A 19,057-nucleotide genomic window follows, 5' to 3' on the forward strand; every position below is an offset into this window, starting at 1 on the left:
CAAACAAGAATAGGATTTTGTTATCGTGATTAATTGTGTCTTACCATGCTCCACCAGTAGGTAAGCAATAGCAGGTGCTGGAATTCTTGGATGATAGAGAGAAAGAAAGGACTAACAAGTGAAAGGTACGGAAGCAGCCTTGAGATCTCTCTTGCTTTCACTAACAAATATAACCACAATCTCCGGCTTCTGAGATAGATGGAAGTGATAAGCAGGTTCCTTTTCAGTGGCAAAGCTTATTTGAAGATTGATTGGGACAAAACTCTTCTTTGTATTATTAGTTTTACTGAATCTTTAGTATAAAGTTGGCATTTAAACTGAGGACTGCCTTTACTACAGGATTAGTTTCTAACATTTTGGGTGCCCATTTTATTCCAGGCTTATAAACTGTGAATATTCCATTGGCTTTCATTTGCTTTAATGAAATCCCTCCAATGTGATACACTGGCAAAGCTTCTTGTCTTTTGTCTTATTCTACATCTAAATAGTTCCCTTTGATGTCAGTTAGCAGTGGACAGAGGGATGGAAGAGTCCCAAATGGTTTTTATTACCTTGTCTTCTGCTGTGAGCAGAAGCAGGCAGAATCCATGGTGGCATTATTGTCAGCCTCTTGCACTGGCCATCTTCCTTGAGCAGCTGTATTGGAGCTGGGTCAGGGAGCTGATGCAGAAGAAAACTGCCTGTTTTTTTTCTTTTGCTAGTCTTCAGATGGATCCACTTCCCAGTCAGGTTGGCAGCCAGAGCTTGCCCTGTCACAAGGAGAGGAGCATCAGGAATGGTAAGGTGGGGTTAAAGGAAGAAGGCCCAGCAGCTCAGGCTTGCGCTGGGTGAGGATGACCAGACAGACCCAGTTTCACAGATTCCAACAACCCTGTTACATACAGGGCTGAACAAAAATCAAAATGACAACTGAGTGCAACCTTCTTGTTCAGCTCTGTTGAGATAGTTCACTACAGCAAAGGCAGTGCCTGCACAGCCTCTACCACAGCTCTAAAGCACAATTCCTAGGAGGTTGGGGCTGGTAAGTTAAGCAGTGAGGTTTTCAAGGCAGCATGGGAAAAGAAAAATGGAGTAAAAGGTGAAAAATGGAAAACAGAAAGATATGTGACTTGGAAAAGTGTATGGAAGGGTGATGCATCAAAGTGCTGGTCTTCTTTGCAAATACTTCCAAAACTACTCTTGTTTTGTTCATGTGTGCCACCACTCCAAGCCTGCGGTAATTCACTGGCAGAATGTATTTAGTTTACTATTCCAGAACAGCTTCAAAACCTATTAAAATACAAAACTCATTCTTACTTGTCAGAAACTAAAGGTGAACATACCATTACCGTTTGCTGTAGCACGGTTTCCTGTGTCTATAGAAAGGCATAGTGCATTTTATAAGTTTTTGAAATCTTTGGAGTCTTGAAATATCTTTTTCGTGGTTTTTAAGAATATAAGCACAAATGTACAATAGAATCTTTTGCAGCTAAAAGAAAAATGGTGACGGAGCTTGAAGTCTGTTCCTGTAATTTGGGGAAAAGCTTTCAGAACCACAGAGAAATAAATTCTGATTGAAAAGTGAAGACCTTGGCAGAATTACTGCACACAAAGGAGATGTGGGCTTTTATTTTCTTAGTAGTAGTGAGCAATATAGCAGTAGGACTTGAAGATCAGGACTTGGAGGCACTACAAAGGAACTGCAGTGATGAATTAAGGAGATCGTGATACAGGGTTTGAATATTTTTTGCATATTATTAAGGGTTGGGTGTAGAATGTACAGCAGTGGTAGGGAAGAGAGAGAAAATGAGACAGCATCTTAACAGCTTCCCTTTTCCAGTTCAGAAATGCAGGATAAAGGCCAAGGGTCTTGGTGTTCTAGGAGTTGGTGCAAGCATTGTCTAGGAGAAATGTTCTCACTGAATGCTTGTATCCTGCGACACAGGCTAGAAAAAATTCTGGTGACGTTTTTAAAATCAAATAAATGCTGATAAGGAGAAGGTGGGGGCTAGTGAAGGAAGTTACAGTTTCAGTTAAATGCCTAAAGTGTAGAGGAAAATAGGAAGAGTAGAGTGGAAATGTGTTACATTCATAGAGAAGCAGTTTAGATCTTCATGGTTTGGTAGTCAAGATCTGCCCAGCAGAGGTGCTTGGACTGCTTCCACACTCAGGAAGCCCTACCAGACCTGAACTCTGCACACCTGAGCTCATTCCTGTCTGTATTGGATCTCTTAAAGTGTAAATGCTGGAGTGATGTCTCCAAATCCAGAGTAAAATGCTGTGGACATCTCTTCCAGATGACAGAGCTGTTTTATTCCCTTTCCTTGTGGGCAGGAGTTGTAGGAGCTCCTGTAACTCAACTTCCTCTCTGGAGAAGGCAGACTAAGATAACACTACATACTGTGAGCAGAAAATGTAATATTCTTTGTCTCATGTGCAATAGGTATGTCAAAACCTGCCTGTTTTGCTGAAGCACATTCCCAGCAAGGCAAGCGTTTGAGAGGAGGATTGAAAGGCTTAGTTTTATTCCAGATTTGTATCTCCTGGCTCTGTTTTCCCCAGAATGAAGGAGATGTAATTTCAGACCCTTAGTTAAAGAGTTGCAAATATTTGGGGAAACAGATAAGTTGCTGCTAATTGATTCCCTGGCCACTTGTTCCCAGTTTTGGAGGTGCCGGAGTTAAAGGTGAGACATGAAGCAGTTCAAGTTAATGGTCTCTGTTAGATGATTAGATGGCACCACACGTGGTGGGATGGAGTGGCTGGAAAATAGGCAGGAAGAAAAGGAGAATGTGGCATTAGTAGGGCATAGCTCCAGAAGAAAAACATTACAGTTTCTTCTAACTTTTGCATGTAGCCAGGAACTTGAACATATTTAAACTTTACTGGGCCAGGACAGTGCCACCAATCCATCAGTAAAGAATTGTTGGATTATTTGAACAGCAGATAAAGTAGGTCTTACAAAAACAAAATATAAATGTTTATTGGTAAGCCCTCTGTAGAGGGACTTTCTGTAATAATGTACTTCCACTGGACTGGTTTTCATTGCTTTATGGCATTAATTTCATGGTAGTGCAAGTTCATGGTTCACATTTTTTATGTTGCTCTCCAAGTGACTGACTCAACAATTCAGAAAGGCAGCAGTATTTGTACTTTTTTTATCGGAGTATTTTTTCATCTTTTTGAACTTCCCATTGTTCATAATCTAAGCCCATGAGTTCATCCACCTTGTAGGAGACATTTTGCTATCTGCAGTTCGGCATTTGATGAATGTCATTATTACAGTCATAATAATTTGTGATAAATGGACAAGTAGACCCAGAGTCCTCATACAGTTTGATGAAAAGTAGATGTATGTGTTTAATGCCTAAAGAAATTATTTCTGATAAAAATAAATCTGAGCTAAAACTAGTGATGTGGGAGAAACTTAACCCTTTTCATTAGGCTTGGGGAAGTAGTTGATAACTACTGCGGCTGTTTGACTCCCTTGTTCAGATTAAAAAATAAATTAAAGGGAGGAGGAAGGGAATGAAAGAGCATTTCCTTACCAGGCAGTCACACAAGCTATTGTCTATGAGCTCCCCGCCCCCATCTCTTTCACCGAGGCACACACACACATACGCACACAAAAAGCCAGTTTTCTGTCCTTCTGAGCACACAGATGTTCCTCTTGGCATCCCTACAGTATGGATAGGTTTTTTTGCAGGCGCAGAATGTGAGGCTTCTTTGTTGGAGACAAAGTGTTGCCTGTGGTGGGAATTGCTGCAGTGATGGGAAAGTATCGTAATGTATTGTTGGATTACTGTGTTTTTTTCCCCAGTAGAGACAGTACATTAAAGTAGCTTTGTGGGCAGTGAATTGTTTGAGCCAAGCCTGGCTAATAACACCCTCTCCTTGGCAAGCAGTCACACAAGGTATGGTTGGCATAGTTTGGATGGTCATGGGATTTGTCCCAGGCATCTGCAGCAGTTCTGCTGCGTTGAGGACAAGTCTTACCAGCGGCACGTGGTGAGCGAAGGAAAGTGCTCTGACTGTGAAGATAGAGCTGTCGTACTTTCAGCTCTCCATTTTTTAGTGCTATGAAGATCTGATGTGATACATACCTTCTTCTAAATTATTTCTAGGACCTCTCTTCTGACTTTTCTGTATAAAAGGTCTAAGAAAACAGCTTAAAATTTTAAATTAATTTCTGTTTAAAATTAGAAACTACTAGCATTAAGTGTTTGACTGAGCTTTTATACAGAAAAGGTTATAGCCCATTCAAATTGTTTCTTGTGCTACAGCCTGCCAAAGAACATGGTTCTTCTTTGGGCACAGTTGAAGACGTTGCTAACTTAAAGCTCTGAATCCAGCTTTTCTGTTGTTGATGGTGTCAAGCAAGAGAAACACAGACCTGGAAACTGGGGGTCTAGATCAAGTTCCTTTTGCTCATATCATGTTATTTTTTATCCCCATTCTTGAAGTATACACGGATTTTGTCATGACTTTTACTCTTTTGGTTGGCAGTTTGATACCCCCATAATAAATGTGTTCTGATATGAAAGGCCTGCCTGTGTAGATCCAGTTGAAGATTGCACAGGTTAAGCTGGAAAAAATGAGCTATGGCTACATTTCAAAATGGCTGAAGAAACAGTTTGTAGACAAAAAATTCCTTGAAGAAGCTGCTTCTAGGGAGAATTTGGAGGTGAGACTATAAAAGGGAAACTTACCTGACTGTATAATAACTGTTAAATATTTTATTTCTCAGTTTGTTCCTCTGATGACAGAAACTTCTGTCCTTTTTTCCCCAGGTATTTTTATCTATCTCTAGTTTCCTCACTGTGGAGAAAGATGTAATGATTTAATTTTCTGTAGAGCTTTCATCTTTCCACACCTAGGAAAAAAAAGAATCACAGCCTTATTTGATACACTTTGTCAGTCCATATTTATGTGTTGTGTGTTTAATTCTCTATACTCTACTGACCAGAAGGAATAAAGTGCTTATAGAAGGCATAAAGCCAAACAAGTAGGTCAGGAAGTGGCTCTTTTCCTTGTACGATGTCACAACAGGTATTGCTAGTTCATTTCCAGGTGTACTCCACATACTGGATGCAGATCTGCTATCATGAATACACCTATTTTTTACATTCTTAAATACACCTATTTTTTACATTCTTAAATAAGCTGTTTTCTTCCCTGAGACTTATTTCTTGTTTGTCTCTCTGATTTCACAGAATGGCATAGATTATACTTACTCTAAGCTTTTCCCTCTTCTTTCATTCCCCCTTTTAAAATTGTAAGCGTGATCTTGTTTCAATGTTAGTGTCCCCTAAACAGAATTCCCTTTGGAAACGCTTCCTACCCTTCTTCTACCTTTGGTTTTAGGAACCCAGGACACATTCTAATGTGGTATCCAGCAGCACAGTTTCTTTCCTAGCTTTCCCTGGAGATCCCTCCTTGTCTACTTCCAACCTGCAACTGCCATTTCTGCCTCGTCTCTTTTGAGACCAACTGTTCATTTCTTCTTTATTGCCTCCAAAACTAAGTTTTCTGACGTTCCTTCTAAGTTCCTTTTGATAGTTCTATTCAGTGATAGTCTATATTCCCTTAACCTCAAGCATTATAGCATTAAGTTGACTTTTGTCATTTCAAATATCTTAATAGTATCTGGTACTACCTTGTTTCATGATCTTTTGGATGGCTTTTCCCTGCATTTAGTGTTTCTAAAAGTTGCCTTTAGCAATCTGAGCTCACTCCTGTCAGCACTGTGTGCAACAGGTTGCCAGGCTTGCTAAGTGACCCGTCTCACTGATAACTCCTTGCCCAAACCCACCATATTCTTCTTGGATATTCTTTATACGTTTTCCTCATCTGTTTCACTGTATTTCATGAAACACATTTTTTTAAAGTCTGAAACACATCTGAAAACTGTCCCTCTCCTGACTCTGGTCAAGATCTATTAATATTAGAGTTTTTTAGCAGAAAGTGGAACCATCAAATATTTGGTTTTCTCAAAGGCAGGTGCATGACATTCTGCAGAGAAGTGAGCCTTCTCCATCGTTCACACTCTTCCTTGCCAGTTCTTGAAAATCAAACTGACAGTGTCAAACCAGTTGCATTTTTAAGGCACCACTCCCCAGCAGCATTTTTGTATTATCTCTGAATAGACTTTTATTAAATGCGAAAGCCATTGAAATGAATATTGCAGTGTCAGCTTGCAAAGAAACGTTCCTGACCAAATCTGAAAATGTCCCTTCTACAGGAGCTCCACATGAACTCTTTTTCATCAAAAAGTCTGTTCAGTATTTATTTGTATTGTTCATTCATAATGTAGCTGAGATTGCTTTTGAGGCATTCAGATAAATGGACACTAACAAGGAATTGAAACTTCAGGAAGTATTATTTGACATACCTTAAAATGTTGGGTAATGTTCTGTGGTATAGCACACTCAGTGATGCTTCAAGATGATTTGTGTGCACTGGAAATAGTTAGTTTTGTAATCTGTTTTTACAGGGGGACTTTTCCCCTGCCAGATCCTGTTTTATCCTCTTTGAGCTTTTTCAGACCATGGTGTTGGTATTGTCAGACATTTTTAGCTAAAATCTTTAGCTGAGTGTCTTGCAGTTGTCTGAGCAATCTGCATATACTGCATCTTACAGACCAACTGTTATGTAAATGTGACTTTACTTTTGCCACAGGTGAACAGTAAGAGTGACTGAGCAAGCCAGAGGGCAGATGTGATATGCAGTGCTTTTGAGTAGGCACCAACAGCCAGAAGGAGAGCTGGGGAAAGACATGGGAATAGGGAGTTCTGGGAAGAGTCTGATACTTTCCAGCATTCCTTTGGGAAGGAGCAGTCCTCCCTCAGCCTTAGCTGACTGATAAAGGGGAACCATATGGTACCTCCAGTTCCTCTTGTCTTAAGAGTCCCATGCAGTTCTTCCTCCTTTTTGCTCAAGCTCACCAACTCACCAACCAAATATTCTCCACAGACCTCACCCACATTCTGCAAAGTTGTATTCCTCAACTTGTATCTCCTTCAGACCCCACTCCCCACTCCCATGGTTGGGGTCTCCCTGAGACCCCAAGCCATTAGCGCTCAACCTTCCCCCATCTGTAGCACCTTTGCCATCTCTCCTGTGGATTCCAGTGCAACTGAGAATTCAGGTATCTGCTTCAGCTGTTCAGCAGTTCCGTTTTCTGTCTGCCTGTATATGCCAGCCCTTACATTGACATGGTTACCATCTCTCAGTGCCAGTGGAATAGCCATTCTATCCTCCCTACGTGTCTTCTGCATCCGGGTCTCCTAAGAGAGGAATAAATCCAATTTATAGCTATGATGAGGTTTAAAGACAAAGAGAGGACATGGACGGTACTTACCATCAGTCCAGATAGGAGCATGCGAGCAGTGTTAGAAGATGTGTCTGCCAAAACCTGCTGACAGTATGTGAATTATCCTGGTTTGCTGAAGTTTTTCCTATATGACAACTTCTCCAAGCTGTACCAAGCTTGAGGGTTTAGCACCGAAGCTGAGTAGGTTTTTAAATTCATTGTCATTGTTCCCATAGCTAGTATCATTACCCTGACAGTAAGGGGCAGTTTGATTTGAATTTTGATAAGAACCATGTCTGGATTATCAAAACCTACTATTTATAATAAAAAATCTATTATTTATAAACTCTTATAAGAGACCTTCCAGAATGGCTGATGCAAGGGGACTGGAATCAGCTGAGTGAGAAAACTGAGAAGCATGGCAAGAAAAAGAAGACACCTGAACTTAGTTGGTACTGATGAAAGAGAAAACTGTGATGGGGTAAGAAACTGAAAGGAAAATGAGATTGGATGCATAAATGAGCTGGGACTAGAATGAATGAGAAGGCAGTACATAAGAGAAGACAAGAAAAATGCCTAATAGTTTTTCATGGTTTAGGAAAAGAAAACTGGAAATGCCTGGTCAGAGATCCCAGGGATGCAGTGAGAGATCAGAGAAGTTACAATTAGGGGAGATGGATTAAGTGTTGAAAGAGAGTAAGGCTGAGACCACATCTATTAAGAAGAAAACTAGAACAGGTATTTGCAAAGGGCATTTGAAATATGGAGGGCTGAAGGTTTAGGATTATCTACATGAAAAGTATCTGACTGAGACAAGGTTCCAGCATGGGAAAGAGAAGGGATAGGAACTACAACAGTGATTAATTGTGGGAAGAAGGACAGAAGAGTGTGAGCTAGAGCATACTCATGTGCGTTTGCTTTTTTCTTTTTTTCCACTTGGCTACTGCTTTTATCTTTTAAGCAGTGGGCCTGGCTTCTGGTGCCCATAAGCATGATGGGCTATGGGGGTTTTCTGTGTTGTCTAAAACAACTGGCTAATTTTTTAATATAAATTTAAATATATAGTCTTTATTTTTTTAGCATTTTATAAGTTACAAAGCAATATTTTAATCAAAATAGTTCTTTGCATAGTTAAAAACAATGGAAAAAATAACAATTTGGACTAAAGACTTTCTTTTATTTTTCTCTCAGGTTAAAGAATTGCCATAAATTATTGTATGATGACAAAACTATGTCTGATACAAGTTCTTGGATGACAGGAGCCACCTCTTGCAAGTTTCATTTGTCAAAGCTTACCTCAGTATGCCATGGAGAAAAGGTTACAGCATTCAACTTTGATGTGATATGAAGTACATTTTAAAATATAGATTATTCTGTGGATTCCTTCTCTAAAAAGGGAATGATGCTGTCTCAGAAGTTTTAGTGAGTGCAAATTGATTCTTCCAGAGGCTGTAGCAAAATTTACAGCAAAAATTTTTTTGTCTGTTCTAGTAATTAAATATTGGGTACTTTAGGTTTTATTTGAATTGAGGTAAACAATTAGAAGTGTTTTTACAACTAAGAAGTTCTGTTGAGGTTCTGAATGTCCATACTGGAACAGAATTAGATTTAAATATTTGGCACCTTTGGCTTTTTTTTTCTGTCATAGACACAAATGCCATTGTTTATTGATATCATTGTAATAGCAGAGCTTGACAGTGTCTTCACAATGGTTTGTGTGATGCTTTTCCATGATAATTATAAAACATTTCTTGTCAGACTTTGTATCTACCTTCTTTTAGCTATAGGACTGAAAACTTAAAATGTTTCATTCACCTATGTCTCTTCCACTTCTGGTCAGCTGCCAATAGTGTCTCAATAGCCAAGAGTGGAGTCTTGGGTCTCACAGAAGGAAGCTGCCAGGGCTTGACCAAGAAGTTATGGTTTTGGACAGCTCCATAAACATAAATGGAGATACTATTATACCCCCTAATGATAGGGTGACCCCCAAACTCTGCTGCTCATACCAGTCTGTTCAGTAGTTATTTTCCCCCAAGTGTCCGTACATCCAGTGCCGTTAGAGGTGTGCTTGCTTCCGTAAGCTCCAGTTGGCCAGGGGAATACTCAAATCTTTCAGTGTGATTTTTGCATCAGCATCTAGCTAATATCCCCAAACTCTTTGTGGTATTCATTTCAAATGTCTGTCTTAGATGGTGGTCAGTGCAAAGTGGGGGTTGGCTTTGGACTTCCTCAGGTGCATAAAGCACCTGTTGGTTTTAAGGATGTTTGCCAAAGGATCTGCTTGTGCACTGTTGTTCCAAAACACAAGGTGACAATGACTGTTGTTCAATCTGATGGTTTCACACAGTCTTACAGCATTCTGCTAAATGTTTCCAAGAATAGGAGAGGCTTTTATGTAGCTGAGTATCTAGAATCTCTGCTTCTATCTAGCAGAGTCTAACCTTTTTTCCTTGTAAAAGTATAGACTTAGTGCAAGGAACAAAAATATTCTGAAAAATTATTAAGCTGGTGTCACAAATGGTAGATGCTCAGAAGAAAGGAGAGCATGTTTGCTTGCTTAATTCAAGGAAAGAGGAAAACAAATTGAGTAGGAAACAAATACAGATGAAGTGGCGATGGATTGATGAGTCACAGGAATTGGGACTGTATTTTCTGATAGAATGTAGCCAGCAGCCTTGGAGTATTTTTTGTGAAGTGTTTGATTACAGAGAACAGAGATGCTTTGAAAATCCTATTTTGAGCATCCATCCCTTATTTGAATGACTAGATGTTGTGGTAATAAATAATGGATTAATAAAATTTAAGCCAGAAGGGACCTTCAGGTCATCTCTCAGAACTTTAGTGTGTCATGAGACATGACATTTCAGCAGGTTATCCTGAACTGAACTAGCACATTTGTTTTGACATCTCTTCAGCTGAAACTGTCAATGGCTGAAAAATCTCAGTGCTTGGAGTTTTTTCCTAGTGGTTCATCAATATTATTTACAAATTGTCGTTTTCACCTGCATTTGTTGGACTTCACTTTCCTAATATTACATGCTTTTGCCAGATAGATTTAAGCACCTTTAAATACCAGTATTTTCTTTTTGTACAGACAGCTCAGTCTTTTCAATAACAGATCGAGATATTTACATTGTTATTGAATTTTATGCATGGTCTTTGTCCCCTCTTTAATAGCCTTTAAAGAAAGGCAGACAGCAGGATACTACACCGAGATACTACTCTTTCAGTCTCTCTCTTACCATCCCATGTTCTGCTCTGTGCAGAATTCCCACTACCTTTCTGCTGCCACTTTTCTGCCATCTCACTCTAACATACAAAGCTAGGATTTGACCTTTTTGTCCCAACATTGCCTAGGAGCTTATACTGTGGGGTGTGTGTCTGTTATGACTGCTGTGTGGAGCTGCTGATTGCAGGATTGTTGTCCCCCCGTTGCTAGATGTGCAGTGTGTACCTCACTGGAAAAAGCCACTTCAGCAAGAAGCGTAGAGCTACTCAGCCTTCCGCTTGACAGCAGTCTGCTAATTTCATCCATATTTCTGCTGAACGGGAATTTTGTGTACACTGGCAATGCGTGAGGCATTTCTGGGAAGTGGTGTGCTTTTGAGGAGCTCCTTCCCTGTAGGGTATCAGAGGGTGACCTATACAAAAATCTTAGAGATCTGTGCCAGGGTAGCTCCTTAAGCCAGGTTGACACCAGCATGGGCTTGGGCAGCATCTGAGAATGCTTCAAAACATTTTTGAGAAACAAGATGAATTGTTCCACACACAGCTTTGTTCCACTCCAGCTGCAGTGCTTTGCTGCTGGCTGGGGTCAGTTAGAGGTGGACTTGCTTCTGGGGATGCGTTGTCGTTTCAGTATTACTAGTGAGGAGCTACAGGGTGATTTTGAGTGGATTTGAATGGTAATAAGAATGGTGAACAAAAAATCTGGAGAAAAAGTGATCGTCAATTTATTTTACTACCTTTGCTACTGTTGTATTTTTTCTGAGGTTGATAATACGATGTCTTTCATATAATAAGAAAAAAAAAAGAGAGAAAATGAAACAAGAATTTTTAAAAACTGTTCTATACTGTGTTAAGACACTGAAACAAAGCTTCTTGAATAATAGATCTGAAAAAACCAGAAATTCTCACAGTCCAAAAGTGAAAGATATCAAGACTTCTCATGGCATTCACTGAGAGTACTGTGGCTCAACTCCAACACTGTCTTTAGAGTGGTTTGTATTAATCAATTTTGTATGGGAGATAATTCAGGTATTCCTTTTATTGTGGTTTTTGAAAGCCATCACCAGAATGTGTTGGGAGATGCTAAAAAATAATGATGCAAAAAATGTAAAAAATTCAAATTAAATTCTCTAAATGACACCCTCGGTGTAGGAATTAAAAAAATTAATAGTAGCCTTCCTTCTCCATTCAGAAATGCGTGCTCACGAGACTGGGACAGATGGCATGGAAGAATGGGTAGTGGGTGAGGGTGGTTGTAGCCAGCCCTAGCTAGCCCTAGCTTCGTACTGCTCCAAAAGGAGGCAATGGGGACTGGAAACCAGTAACAAAGTAGAGGGAATATAAGACAAAGCATTCCACTTCCCTTAAAATATCAGTCCTGTATTTTTATAGTACAGAACAGAGGGTATCTGTGAATGCATTTTTGAAATGAGTAAGAAATACAAGCCAAGACCTGGTGAGATTCAACCATTCCTGTAATGGTGTTGTTATTTTTGTAGCACAGTTTCCAAGAATAGAAGCTTTGTTGCTTTAAATTTTAAACTAATAACTTGAGTAGATTTAGTAGAAAAAGGACTGCTTACTAATTCGTGATCACATGCAGTTTTAAATATTGGATAGTTTAACAAAATGCTTTAATGTCGACACCTATAATTTAGAGTTTGATTAAAGTTCTTAATGCCACGTACTAATGAGGATGCTTCCTTTGCATGTGAAATTGCACACCTGCAAAACTACTGTCCCATTTTCTTGGTAGAAAATGGTGTAATTAGGATCCCCTTTTTTAGTTAAAGCCTCCTTGTTTTTACATGCTCATTGTTTTCCTTGTTAACTCCATTTGTAAACTTTTCACTGTACCCTGGAATGACTTAAATTTAAAAAAGAACATTTCCCCCCCAGCATTCTTGAAAGTTAGCAAGAGCTGAAATACGTCATTCCATATCCTCCCTCTCCAATTTTATTATGTAAAAGTATTGGGGTTTTTTGTTTCTTCATATATTTTAAGAGTACATAATAAAATCACTTATGTTTTAAAAATTACAAGTTTAACATCTTGACTGAAGAGTTTGGGGGCTTTTGACTGAACCCTTTAATTTACCATGAAGATTTTGAGAGAGTAAAAGCTTCAGTGCAAAAGTGAAAGGATTAACATTGGATCCAAATTGCAGTAAAAGGGATATAATGAGTCAGAAGGAAGCTTCCAAGTTGCTTGAATTTGGAAGTGCATGCTGTGCTGCTCATTTGTTCAGCAAAGAGAAGACCTACTTTATGCAAGTTAAGACACAGTAGTTTAATATTTGCATGTGATGATAAAAGGCCCTATTTTTAATGTAATAAGAGGACATAAACTTTGATTTTTGTATTTGCTTTTAAAATTTCTTTAGCAACATTAGCAAGGCTACACTGGGTGTTTCTCTGTGCTCTTACATACTGTGTTGCATTGGTGATGTACAGTTGCACAGACTTATGGTTCAAATAAGAAAAAGGATTTTCATCTTGCTTCTTTTCTAATTCTTTTCTGTGACAGTTCAAAAATTATAAGGAGCACTAAAGCTATTATTTGGGTTGCCTCCAGCTTGACATCATCTTCTGCAAGCAGATGTTTGAGGAAAGGTATACCTTGTACCTAGTGCTTTGCCCACTCTAGAGTTGGAGAGAAGCCTCCAGGCACACCTTCAAACTAGAGAAAGCTTTTTGTAGCCCATGGATTCTTGGCCGAAGTTCAGGCAAAGTTTTCTGGGGATGCTATAGTGGGTGCTTTGCCAACACTGGCCTGAAATGGGTTCATGACTTAGTAACAGCAGCTAGTGGATTCCCAGCTCTGAAGCCGGGTGTTAGGCAGAGTGCTTCCATTCAAAACTGGAGTTAAAATTCATAGCTGTTGTACATAAATTCTATAGAAGTGGAGAAAACTTTGACTCTGCTTGCAAAATATTTTTTTAGGTTCTATAGAATATTCCCATGCCATCACTTATTTTTGCAACTAAACACCTTTGTCTACTTCTCAGTCAATTTAATACTCTTACCTGGCAATAGGAAGTGGCATGAGGAAAACATGTGGATCCTTGAGAAACACAGTGCTTGGGGGTTGGGTGAAGGTTAATGGTTCCTACTGATGGTCACTGGATAGGATGATCTTGAATACCAGCATTGTTACTTAAAAATAAAGCAAGTCCTTTTGCAAAATGGAGAAGGTAGATGTTTTTTTTCTTTTTACACTGGTGTCCTGTGTCTCCTAGGCCACCATTCCAGAAAATAATAAAATGCCTGCTTTGTTTCTGGCTCCTGCTTCAAGCTTCTGCTTTAACCATAGGATAGTTTTATCTGTTTTAAGGACAATACTTTCATGGATAGAATATGATCATTATGCATAGAGCAACCTATTATTTCCTTTTGCTCTAAATGTGGTGGATAGATCACCACTGCATGTTATATTCATGTTTCTACTTTTTCTACATCATCCATATAGTCTAAAGGGTTTTAGCTGTAGGGAACATCTGTCACAAACCCAAATGTTTATATTCATACAAATTGGCAGTTGTGTCAGCTCCTCAAAGAGATGTTCTTCGGGATCTCTTTGTAAGCAGATGTACTGTGACTGGAAAACCTTCTTTAATAATTAAGTACAATTAAAGTATCTGGAATCTGAGTTACTAAAGCAGCATTGAAGACTGATTCTTTTTATGAAAATACAATTGCTTGAATTTTGCATTACAAATATATAATAAACTCACATCTGGAAATTTGAGCAAAGTTCTCTGCAGACTGCACAGTGGGCAATGCTAAAATGGGGGGGCGTCATGCTTAAGATTATTTTTTCAGTTATAAAATTAGATGCATTAATCATTAGAAGTACAGATTTTCCTCATGGACTTTCCTGCTTCTAAGTCGCCCTTCTAAAAGTTCAATTAGAAAAAACTTAGTTTCATCTATTCACTTGCAAAACACCCCTGTAGTCTACAACCAGCCCAAAAGGAAATGATGCATGATGAAAGTAATATTTTGTATTTCAGTTAAAAAGATGGAACTCAATATCTATCCTTATTTCTGTATTGACACAGCTCAATATCTGTGCTGTCAGATAAAGAGAGGTCTTCTAATTCAATTTAAACCTCATTCAGTTCAATCTTCTGTAGAAGAGTGTTGGACCCTGAAGCCAGTTTTCATGTCCTGCTTTAGGTTATTCGTGAGCTGCTTCTCCTGTAGGAGGAGGGACAGGAGAAAAAGGCAGAGGGGTGGCTGCTCTTTAAAATTTGTTACAGAATCACTAATGTTAATCTTAAGTTTTGTTATGTTTAAAACATGTTAATCTTTTTAAAAGCAGCACAGAATGTTGTAATTCAAAGATCTGAGTTTAGTGTCAGTCAGGTTTTAATAGTTTTATGCAGTCTTTTCCTTTCAGGGACTTTTTTTACTCTTCTTTGGCTCTACTCTGTATAACAGTTTCCTAAATTTCTACACTATTTGCCTACAGTGTTTTCAGTGTGCTTTTTTGTCACATTTTACCACATATCCCTTCTTTCCTATCTTCCCAAGCTTCCTTTTTTCTCATTATAAGGTGTCTGCTCCCTCTTTTTGTTTCCACAGACCATTTCTCTCTCTCAGATTTCCTTCTTTCCATTTTATTTTGCCTTCTCTCAAAACCTAATCCCCACTCCCCCTCCATTGATAAAGGTGGAAAAGTATAATAATTTATGCCAAAGATACTATTAGGGATCAGAATAACTTCATGGTTGAATGCAAAGTCAACCCATCTAGCCAGCAACTGTCAGTAAGGTGAAGGTCTGGTTCATGCTAGAGATTTTTTTTAGATTTTTTCCATATACCCACATAGCTAAAATCTCTAGTCAGTTGGTATCTTCATTTAAGGTTCTTCAGTGATGATCTTTTCCTCTTCATTCCCCTTCTTATCCCAAAACATCCCGACTTCTTTAGGGAACTGTCTTCTCAATAAGCCTAACAAATCCTGGAAGATGCTGTTCGCTTTTACGGTCTTACACACTGTCTTTCTATTTTCTTTATCTCTTGTCTTACTACAGTGTTGCACATTAGCTTTCAGGAATAATTCTCATCAGTTGCAAAACTGTTCTGTTTTGAAATGCAAATATTTCATAGAGAAAGGGACAGAATTTATCCTTTCCAGCTATTCGGATAGCAACCAAATATAAACCGTGCTCTGTCTTTGTAGCTGTGCCATACTCTTCACTACAAGTAGTTACTTGCATTTTGGACAGATGAGGACCTTCACTTTCATATTTTTAAGACAATATGTGTTATTTCCACTGAACTCATGCCAGTCATCCCAGGATTCATTGGGATGAGTGTTGGCAGAACCCTTGCTGACTGAAATACCTTTTGTACCCCAGATACCTACTCAGAGTGAATATATCAAATGATCTTCCTTTGCCGTTTGGAACATAACCAAATATATTACTCAGGATTAACCATGAGACATGGCAAATGGATGTAAGATAGCATTGACAGAAAAATGGAAAAAAAACCAGAAACAAAACCCACCATAAATGCGAGTCCAGCATCTTTTCTCAAGGTGTTTAGTTTTCCAAATGAATCTTGGTTTGATGAGCTGAAGAAAGTTGAAACCTCGTTCAGTTTTGCTCCATTCTAGGAAACAGTTGTCAGACAGAGAAGATAATCTGCCCAAGCAGGAGGTGAAAATGAACAAGGTGGAAATGCATGCAACCAACTCTCCTGATACATTTTCTCCAGTCGGTAATTGGAGAATTTTTCAAACTTTCACTTGCTTTTGCTCAAGGTGGTCAAGTTTGATGCATCTTCAGCTCTTTATGCCTTGACTAGGGAATAAAAAAAAGTATGACTTGAACTTTCAAAAGAAGAATAAATAATTCTTAATTTTATTGCTGGACTTCAATCAGTATCTCTCCAGGTACATTATAAAAGATAGCTAGTGTTTTAAAAATCTTCACTTATTTGGCATGGCTGTCTTAACACAGGGTCTGTTTTAAAAACACATTGAACACTTGCATCTTCTGATTTGAAAGAAAAGAGAAGAGAAAAAAGAGCATAAAACAATAAAACCCAAGCCTGTAGGCAGAATGTTTCATGACAATAGTTGTGGGCTTTCTTTTTAATTATATGTAATAAAAAGCTTGCAGATCATACTCACTCTTTGGGTGAGGGGATAAGACAAGAAAAGTTCCCTTGCCTGAGGCTCAGGGTTGGAAATATAAACCATAGTTAGTTGACATTATACTTTTTGATAATAGCAATGTCACCAGTGATCTAATGATGACTTGTCCTCCCCTTTGATGATATGTTATCCTGCAGATAATTGTTTGCATGATAGCAGATGATACAGTAAAATATTTTGATGGAAGACACAAACAGTTTCCCGTATAATAAAATGCTTTTTTGTAGAGTCTGAATTCCCATAGTGGGATCTGGTGGTGTCTGCTCTTCCATGGGCAGAATTGTGTCAGCAGAGACTGGGTCTGTGGTGATACACAGTGTCTGTCCCAGCAGTTTTAGTGCTGATGCATTACAACAGAGTTGGGACTTCTCTTGCAGCACATGGTTTTCTATGGGGCCGCTACTTTGGGTCTGCAGACAGGAGTGCAGCCACTGCTTAAAAAAACCCATTGCTTAAAAAAAACTTACCTTCTTCCCCATCTCCCCTTTTCTTTACAGAAAATATCAGAGAGGAACTCGAGTACGCCTGAGACTGCTGGATCTTGAACTCACGTCGAGGTTCTTGGGGGCAAAAACTGATACCACGTTGCTGGAAGCTGATGCAGTGCTTTTAGGGCTTGCAGAGAGCAAGCAAACAAAGCAAAAGGAGTAAATCTACTGCAAATAAATGCACTTTGTGCTCTGTAGCAAATTATACAAATGAAATGTTTCCTCAGGAAGTAAATGAAAATTTTCTGTCCACTTAGTTAAGTAAATAATGAGATCAATAAAAGACAATAAGCACATTGTACCTGATTCTTGCTCCATTTTTGTTGACTCATCTTTCTAGGTCTTTGCCTTTAGATTTAAAAGTAAAAGGTAAACTGAACTTCTGTAGGGAATGTTAATTGAATATTTGATGTTGTTCTTGTAATTCTTGTATAAAGAATTCCACAGTTCATCATACTGTCCCAAAGGAACGTTGATCTGAGGACATTGTACTTCCATGGAGGAAGTGCAGATCTTGCTGCTGTGGTGCTCCTTCCAGTACAGTGTTTCATACAGAACAACATCAAGGATTTTTGATTTTCAAGTTGCAGTGCAGACTGTTTACTGCAGATATTGGGTTTAATATCCATTATAATACATCATGCTTTTATCTCCATCAGCATGAGGAACTAGAGATAATTCTTTGCTTTAATCAGAGTTCTCATTTCCAATGCATATTAGTAATTTTTCTCTGGTCGTTAATAGAAATGAAAAGAAATTGTTTCGATGCAGTAGGCTAAGTGTAGGCCTTAGTTTTCTGTGAGTGTATTTAAGATAATATGACAGGTGTTTGATCACACAACCAAAGAATCATGGTATGGTGTTTCCAATATCTTCTTGGAGCATTTCTTTTGATTTCTGTTCTATCCAAGTCTGTATTCTGCACAGTCTGTGTAGTGCCTAGCAGGTGTGCCGAGGGCAAGGGAAATTTGCTATTCATACCACTGAACTGCAAAAGAAAGCCTGTTTAATCTTAAAATATTTTCCCAAATGTTGTAATGAAATGAGATTTGTTGAGGTGGCATGCCTTGTTTTTTGCACTGACTGTCCAGCAACAATGTGTTTCTTTTTATATGTACTTTATTAAGCAAATTGCACAAAATTCAGCAAAATGCACACTGGCTTAAGCATATGTTGCTGAAATTCACAGGCACCTCATCTTTCTGTTGGAGCAGGGTACCAGGGAGCCAGTTCCAGGCTACCACAGCTCATGCCTCCCTTTCCTTGCCTTCGTCTGAGGATACTTGGATAAGATGGCATCAGAGGGCAGAAATTGAGAAATTTTGTTAGATCACAGCTGGCCTGTGAGTCAGGTTGCCACCCAAACTCTGCAAGTCTTCATATGGTCCAACAAAATTTATTTAGAACAGGATATAAAAGCTTTAATCTGTTTTATAGGTCTTTTCCAAAACCATTGTAATTTCTCTTTTAAAGGTTTTTGTCTTTTATGTTTTTGTTTGAAAACATATAAAAAGAAACGTGAAAGGAAAGCTGAAGTGCCTTTTTACCTGGAACCACAGCCCTATGGCACAGCACTGTGATTCTTTCTTAGTCCTCTGACTAAAAGAAAAACTTTGACCCAAATAAACAAAAGAAAACTCATGTCCTACCTTTGCCCTTTCGTAACGCTGAAAGAAGAGTTATAATTCAGACAAAATCGTAGAATTGTTAAGATTGGAAAAGGTCTCTAAGATCTTTGAGTCCAACTGTTAAACCGGCACTGCCATCTTCACCACTAAACCATGTCCTTAAGTGCCACATCTACAAGTTTTCTTAACACTTCAAGAGGTGGTGATTCCACCATTTCCCTGGGCAGCCTGTTCCAATGCCTGACATCACCTA

General features: G+C 38.8%; 1 protein-coding gene across 1 annotated transcript in view; it reads left to right on the top strand.

Moving 5' to 3' along the window:
* The window catches only part of MRPS28 (mitochondrial ribosomal protein S28), a 78,595-nt gene extending 61,113 nt beyond the window's left edge, over positions 1 to 17,482 (top strand). Inside the window, exon 4 of the mRNA XM_032681766.1 lies at positions 17,186 to 17,482. Coding sequence (XP_032537657.1) covers positions 17,186 to 17,339 — 154 coding nt within the window. The 3' untranslated portion in view covers positions 17,340 to 17,482. The remainder of the gene's footprint in view (positions 1 to 17,185) is intronic.
* The last annotated feature ends 1,575 nt before the right edge of the window (positions 17,483 to 19,057 follow it).

Source organism: Chiroxiphia lanceolata, chromosome 1 (assembly GCF_009829145.1).
Source record: "Chiroxiphia lanceolata isolate bChiLan1 chromosome 1, bChiLan1.pri, whole genome shotgun sequence".
Taxonomy (NCBI): Eukaryota; Metazoa; Chordata; class Aves; order Passeriformes; family Pipridae; genus Chiroxiphia; species Chiroxiphia lanceolata.